General features: G+C 37.3%; 1 protein-coding gene across 1 annotated transcript; it reads left to right on the top strand.

The window, feature by feature from the left end:
- Nucleotides 1-7,536: 7,536 nt before the first annotated feature.
- Nucleotides 7,537-7,950, top strand: BESB_015570 (cytochrome c oxidase subunit iii subfamily protein; the record flags this gene model as incomplete). The annotated part of the gene is made up of 1 exon (XM_029360272.1): nt 7,537-7,950. One exon carries the CDS (start codon nt 7,537-7,539, stop codon nt 7,948-7,950), a length of 414 nt encoding a protein of 137 aa, XP_029214780.1.
- Nucleotides 7,951-8,482: the final 532 nt, after the last annotated feature.

The following is an 8,482-nucleotide window of genomic DNA, read 5'->3' as shown; positions in this document are numbered from 1 at the left end:
AATAGGAGATCGCGTTAGTTCTTGGGAAAACGACTTCCGAACCACCAATATATATTGGTACAAAGAAGTTACCATATCCTCCGTACAAAGCAGGCATTAAGAACATAAAGATCATAGCTAGGCCATGTATCGTTATTATCACATTATAAGTAGCTATCGTCTCTGTACAAATGATCCGCGATCCAGAACTGTATAACTCAAATCGAATAAACAAAGACATTATAGTTCCTAGAATACTGAAGATGACTCCGGTTATGAGATACAGACAACCAAGTTCTTTATGATTGCAGTACACCACCACCCCACTGGACTGCTTAAGACAGCTAAAAGTTGGATTTCAATATCACGGTAATCATGTTTGCTTGGAAGCTGGAAGACGGAATCGTTATTAAGCGCCAGGTAGTCCTGGACACTGAATCCATGAGCGTGAACATTGGATGTCACCATGGTTATAGTTACGGTACATATATAAAATCTACAGTACGATTTGAGATTTGTTACGTGACGAGCGGTGTGTTTAAGACTAGTTTACATGCGCTCATTTTAATATGTAGTTATTTAACGAAGTTCTATTGTGCTAGCATGGTTTCGAGAACACACCAAATTTCCATGAGTCTATTCCGGGCACACCTCGTCTTTTATCGGTGTGCTCTCAATCTAAATTCATCTTATAACTTTGGTTTCTTAGTTGCAATTACCTTTGTACTCCAAATAATTACAGGTATCACTTTAGCGTTCCGATATACTTCTGAAGCATCTTGTGCATTTGCTAGTGTTCAACATCTAGTTAGAGAGGTAGCAGCAGGATGGGAATTTAGGATGTTGCATGCAACAACTGCTTCTTTCGTCTTCTTGTGTATCTTAATACACATGTCTCGAGGTATGTATAACTCCAGCTATAGTTATTTAACTACTGCTTGGATGTCTGGTTTAGTTTTATATCTACTTACTATAGCCACTGCTTTCCTCGGTTATGTACTACCATGGGGACAGATGAGTTTCTGGGGTGCTACAGTCATTACTAATCTCCTTTCTCCAATACCATATTTAGTACCTTGGTTACTCGGTGGATACTATGTATCTGATGTAACATTAAAACGATTCTTTGTATTGCACTTTTATTACCTTTTGTAGGTTGCATTCTAATTGTATTACACATCTTCTATTTACATTTAAATGGTTCTAGTAACCCTGCAGGTATTGATTCCGCACTTAAAGTAGCCTTCTATCCTCATATGTTAATGACCGATGCTAAATGTCTATCCTATCTAATTGGTTTAATTTTCTTACAAACGGCTTTTGGTTTGATTGAATTATCGCACCCAGATAACTCCATACCAGTGAACCGGTTTGTAACTCCGCTTCATATCGTACCTGAATGGTACTTTTAGCATATTATGCGGTGTTAAAAGTAATCCCATCCAAAACCGGTGGTTTGTTAGTATTTATGTCCTCTCTCATTAACTTAGCTCTTTTATCTGAAATTCGAGCTTTGAATACTCGAATGTTGATACGACAACATTTTATGACTCGAAATGTAGTCAGTGGATGGGTAATTATTTGGGTATACAGTATGATCTTCTTGATTATTATTGGTAGTGCTATTCCACAAGCGACTTATATCTTATATGGTAGATTAGCTACTATCGTATATCTTACTACCGGATTGGTTCTATGCTTATACTAAATCAATAGTTATAATGACTACAGCTTCCAAGCAAACATGATTACCGTGATATTGAAATCCAACACTTTTAGCTGTCTTAAGCAGTCCAGTGGGTGGTGGTGTACTGCAATCATAAAGAACTTGGTATTCTGTTCTAATTCCCCGTGGTAAACACAGTCAACGAATGGCGGAAGGAGCATTCATATGTTATGCAGTGTCTTAGGAGAGATACTCTAGATTTAGCATTCATCTACAGCTACGGTAACTGTTGTGTTTAAATAGCGGTTAACCTTTCCTTTTCCTTACGTACTCAGGGCATGCAATACCAATCAGATAACAACTGAAGCTAGACTCCATGTTACACTTACTAAAATGGGATTCCTAGGTTGATATAAACTACCTTTTTCTGGGGAGTATATACTACGAGTTGGACTACTGGTTTAGATCTTGAAGGTCTTTGTTTACCGGATCCAAGTTCTCTTGTGCTTTTCATGACCATCATGTTAAGTGCATTAGCAGAGCATAGTTAAGATGATAACTATTTGGATATAGAACCAATTGAACACCATGTATTAATATAACAAAGATAATCAGGGTAATCTGGTATCCTCTTGGCATAACGTTGAAACCAAGTATATGCATAGGGATGAAAATTAATAAGATACTACCTAAGAAGACTACAAACCAGATGCTTAAATATGGAGAAGCACCGGTATTTACATGGAATAGATTTACAGTATCTCCGAACATATCTCTGCTATAGAAGATAAAGCCACATATAGTAGCTAGTACTGCACCAAGAGATAATACGAAATGGAAATGAGCTACAATATAGTATGTATCATGTAGGGCAATATCCATACCAGCGTTACCCATAACTACACCTGTAGTACCACCTAGAGTAAACAATAGGATAAAACTAAGAGCAGCCCATAGATCTACAGTTCTTGTAGTTGTATGGCTAGCCATATAGGTACCTAACCAGTTGAAAATCTTAGTACCGGTAGGAATTGCAATCATAATAGTCATAGCAGAGAAATAAGCTCTGGTATCTACCTCTAGACCGACTGTCATCATATGATGTGCCCATACTAAGGAACCTAGAATAGAAATACAACCCATAGCTAAGATCATTAGATTGTCCACCGAAGACAGATCTAGCAGCATACATAGATAATGTCTGCGAGACTACACCAAAAGCAGGTAAAATTAGAATGTATACCTCTGGATGTCCGAAGAACCAGAATAGATGTTGATAAAGTACACTATCACCAGAATACATAGAATCATAAAATTCAGTGTTTACGTGTAGATCAAGAAGGATCATAACTAATCCACCAGTAAGAATAGGTAGAGTGAAGACTAACATAAGGGCAGTAAATATGATTAGCCCAGATATATAGAATATAGTTCTTAGCACCAGCATTTAGAACCCATGAAGACGCAAGTACCAAGGAAGTTAATAGAACTTAAAAATACTACTAATTCCTAGTACTGCAAGACCTCCGATAATCCAATCAGTTGCCTCTGGATTTAACACCATCAAGCTAGTACTTAGTGGAGGATACATTGTCCAACCAAGACCACTACCAAACTCGGAAACAAATACTTTGAGTTAACAACACAGAACCTAATGGTACTAGAAAATAGGAGATCGCGTTAGTTCTTGGGAAAACGACTTCCGAAACCACCAATATATATTGGTACAAAAGAAGTTACCATATCCTCCGTACAAAGCAGGCATTAAGAACATAAAGATCATAGCTAGGCCATGTATCGTTATTATCACATTATTGAAGTAGCTATTCGTCTCTGTACAAATGAATCCGCGATCCAGAACTGTTATAACTCAAATCGAATAAACAAAGAACATTATAGTTCCTAGAATACTTGAAGATGACTCCGGTTATTGAGATACAGACAACCAAGTTCTTTTATGATTGCAGTACACCACCACCCCACTGGACTGCTTAAGACAGCTAAAAGTGTTGGATTTCAATATCACGGTAATCATGTTTGCTTGGAAGCTGGAAGACGGAATCGTTATTAAGCGCCAGGTAGTCCTGGACACTGAATCCATGAGCGTGAACATTGGATGTCACCATGGTTATAGTTACGGTACATATATAAAAATCTACAGTACGATTTGAGATTTGTTACGTGACGAGCGGTGTGTTTAAGACTAGTTTACATGCGCTCATTTTAATATGTAGTTATTTAACGAAGTTCTATTGTGCTAGCATGGTTTTCGAGAACACACCAAATTTCCATGAGTCTATTCCGGGCACACCTTCGTCTTTTATCGGTGTGCTCTCAATCTAAATTCATCTATAACTTTGGTTTCTTAGTTGCAATTACCTTTGTACTCCAAATAATTACAGGTATCACTTTAGCGTTCCGATATACTTCTGAAGCATCTTGTGCATTTGCTAGTGTTCAACATCTAGTTAGAGAGGTAGCAGCAGGATGGGAATTTAGGATGTTGCATGCAACAACTGCTTCTTTCGTCTTCTTGTGTATCTTAATACACATGTCTCGAGGTATGTATAACTCCAGCTATAGTTATTTAACTACTGCTTGGATGTCTGGTTTAGTTTTATATCTACTTACTATAGCCACTGCTTTCCTCGGTTATGTACTACCATGGGGACAGATGAGTTTCTGGGGTGCTACAGTCATTACTAATCTCCTTTCTCCAATACCATATTTAGTACCTTTGGTTACTCGGTGGATACTATGTATCTGATGTAACATTAAAACGATTCTTTGTATTGCACTTTATATTACCTTTTGTAGGTTGCATTCTAATTGTATTACACATCTTCTATTTACATTTAAATGGTTCTAGTAACCCTGCAGGTATTGATTCCGCACTTAAAGTAGCCTTCTATCCTCATATGTTAATGACCGATGCTAAATGTCTATCCTATCTAATTGGTTTAATTTTCTTACAAACGGCTTTTGGTTTGATTGAATTATCGCACCCAGATAACTCCATACCAGTGAACCGGTTTGTAACTCCGCTTCATATCGTACCTGAATGGTACTTTTTTAGCATATTATGCGGTGTTAAAAGTAATCCCATCCAAAACCGGTGGTTTGTTAGTATTTATGTTATCAACATGTCAATGAAATATCAACAACGATGAAACTTATTTGGTTAACATAACAACATAGAAGGTAAAGCTGGATTACGTTCAAACTTTACACTGGATACGTTTCAATGTTAACTTACTAAATACCATGGGAGCGAAGAGAATCTAATATGTAACTCCGTTCATGGAAATCAAAAGAGCTTTCACTGATTGTATTTATGAAACGTGATTAGTTCACCTAGCCAACACGATCCGGTTGTTTGGGAATAATATCCCTATTTAAGGATTGATATGTGCTACAATAACACAGTCGGTACGAAGTCGAAACAAGGTAGTTGATGGTGAACCAGTGGCTGAAACAAACCTTTTTATTGATTATGCTGACTTTAGTCCCGAGAAACTACAGTTCTGCTTAAACTGAGGAGTCAAGTAGGTACAAAACCGTACAAGGATTAATTATGTCCATCTGTGCATCTAAGTTGAGACTTATCGGTTATATATTTTAGACGCTAACTTCCCGGCTAAAACTTTGACTTATTAAAACCAGCCTGGGATCATAAAAGTACTATGTATGGTAAGATTGAGCGTGGACTATCGAATGAAAACAATGTGCTCCAACGCTAGTCTAAGTCTCTAACATACCTTTTACCTACAACTGTACGGAACGTAACAAACCTCCAGGCAAAGAACTTGGTATTCTGTTCTAATTCCCCGTGGTAAACACAGTCAACGAATGGCGGAAGGAGCATTCATATGTTATGCAGTGTCTTTAGGAGAGATACTCTAGATTTAGCATTCATCTACAGCTACGGTAACTGTTGTGTTTAAATAGCGGTTTAACCTTTCCTTTTCCTTACGTACTCAGGGCATGCAATACCAATCAGATAACAACTGAAGCTAGACTCCATGTTACACTTACTAAAATGGGATTCCTAGGTTGATATAAAAACTACCTTTTTCTGGGGAGTATATACTACGAGTTGGACTACTGGTTTAGATCTTGAAGGTCTTTGTTTTACCGATCCAAGTTCTCTTGTGCTTTTCATGACCATCATGTTAAGTGCATTAGCAGAGCATAGTTAAGATGATAACTATTGTGGATATAGAACCAATTGAACACCATGTATTAATATAACAAAGATAATCAGGGTAATCTGGTTATCCTTCTTGGCATAACGTTGAAACCAAGTATATGCATAGGGATGAAAATTAATAAGATACTACCTAAGAAGACTACAAACCAGATGCTTAAATATGGAGAAGCACCGGTATTTACATGGAATAGATTTACAGTATCTCCGAACATATCTCTGCTATAGAAGATAAAGCCACATATAGTAGCTAGTACTGCACCAAGAGATAATACGAAATGGAAATGAGCTACAATATAGTATGTATCATGTAGGGCAATATCCATACCAGCGTTACCCATAACTACACCTGTAGTACCACCTAGAGTAAACAATAGGATAAAACTAAGAGCAGCCCATAGATCTACAGTTCTTGTAGTTGTATGGCTAGCCATATAGGTACCTAACCAGTTGAAAATCTTAGTACCGGTAGGAATTGCAATCATAATAGTCATAGCAGAGAAATAAGCTCTGGTATCTACCTCTAGACCGACTGTCATCATATGATGTGCCCATACTAAGGAACCTAGAATAGAAATACAACCCATAGCTAAGATCATAGATTGTCCACCGAAGACAGATCTAGCAGCATACATAGATAATGTCTGCGAGACTACACCAAAAGCAGGTAAAATTAGAATGTATACCTCTGGATGTCCGAAGAACCAGAATAGATGTTGATAAAGTACACTATCACCAGAATACATAGAATCATAAAATTCAGTGTTTACGTGTAGATCAAGAAGGATCATAACTAATCCACCAGTAAGAATAGGTAGAGTGAAGACTAACATAAGGGCAGTAAATATGATAGCCCAGATATATAGAATATAGTTCTTAGCACCAGCATTAGAACCCATGAAGACGCAAGTACCAAGGAAGTTAATAGAACTTAAAATACTACTAATTCCTAGTACTGCAAGACCTCCGATAATCCAATCAGTTGCCTCTGGATTTAACACCATCAAGCTAGTACTTAGTGGAGGATACATTGTCCAACCAAGACCACTACCAAACTCGGAACAAATACTTTGAGTTAACAACACAGAACCTAATGGTACTAGAAAATAGGAGATCGCGTTAGTTCTTGGGAAAACGACTTCCGAACCACCAATATATATTGGTACAAAGAAGTTACCATATCCTCCGTACAAAGCAGGCATTAAGAACATAAAGATCATAGCTAGGCCATGTATCGTTATTATCACATTATAAGTAGCTATCGTCTCTGTACAAATGATCCGCGATCCAGAACTGTATAACTCAAATCGAATAAACAAAGACATTATAGTTCCTAGAATACTGAAGATGACTCCGGTTATGAGATACAGACAACCAAGTTCTTTATGATTGCAGTACACCACCACCCCACTGGACTGCTTAAGACAGCTAAAAGTGTTGGATTTCAATATCCTACTACATTAAATTATTCCACATCGGTTATGTTCTAGGCGTAATATATGATTCTTGTTCTCACTCATCTAGCGGAGAAATCGTAAACTAGTTGCTATCATACTCTAGAGCTACAGGTATCATATTTATCCATGCTTACCCTGCTTTTTCTGGGAGTATATACTACGAGTTGGACTACTGGTTAGATCTTGAAGGTCTTTGTTTACCGGATCCAAGTTCTCTTGTGCTTTTCATGACCATCATGTTAAGTGCATTAAGTATAGTGGTATCCAGCGTATATTTGAAAAACCAACATTTGTATACAAGCTGTACGAATATCATGACATTCACTTTGGTAGTCGCCTTCTTAATGTTAGTCTGTACGGAATACTTAGGACTATCTCTTTATATTAATGATAATGCATTTGGTAATGGACTTTTCATCTTAACTGGTATACATTTTAGCCATGTTATTGTTGGAGCTATCCTTGTATTCTTCACTCAAAGTATCTATAGTTCTTTAGTTACTTACATGCCTACAAGCTCTATAATGCTAAGCAAATCTAAAGGTATGTTATGCAAGATCTTTACAGAACCATTCACTATTTTATATCTACACTTTGTAGAAACCATGTGGATATTAATCCACATTACATTCTATCTCTAAATCATATAACGGTCGTAAGGTACGCCGGGGATAACAGGTCAGATAATATTGGGAGTTCTAATCCTCGGATTGTATCAGCACCTCCATGTCGGCTCATTACTCCCTTGTTATTGAACAAGATTCAGTTAGGAACGCTAGTTCACCGTCAGATGTAATACGTGAGCTGGGTTAAGAACGTCTGGAGACAGTTTGTTCCCTATCTACCATATTATCTAATTGGTTTAATTTTCTTACAAACGGCTTTTGGTTTGATTGAATTATCGCACCCAGATAACTCCATACCAGTGAACCGGTTTGTAACTCCGCTTCATATCGTACCTGAATGGTACTTTTTAGCATATTATGCGGTGTTTAAAAGTAATCCCATCCAAAACCGGTGGTTTGTTAGTATTTATGTCCTCTCTCATTAACTTAGCTCTTTTATCTGAAATTCGAGCTTTGAATACTCGAATGTTGATACGACAACATTTTATGACTCGAAATGTAGTCAGTGGATGGGTAATTATTTGGGTATACAGTATGATCTTCATTG

This window comes from Besnoitia besnoiti, assembly GCF_002563875.1.
Source record: "Besnoitia besnoiti strain Bb-Ger1 chromosome Unknown contig00100, whole genome shotgun sequence".
In the NCBI taxonomy this organism is placed as follows: domain Eukaryota; phylum Apicomplexa; class Conoidasida; order Eucoccidiorida; family Sarcocystidae; genus Besnoitia; species Besnoitia besnoiti.
Note: the sequence above shows the minus strand (reverse complement) of the source record. Positions and strands in the feature narration are given on the sequence as shown.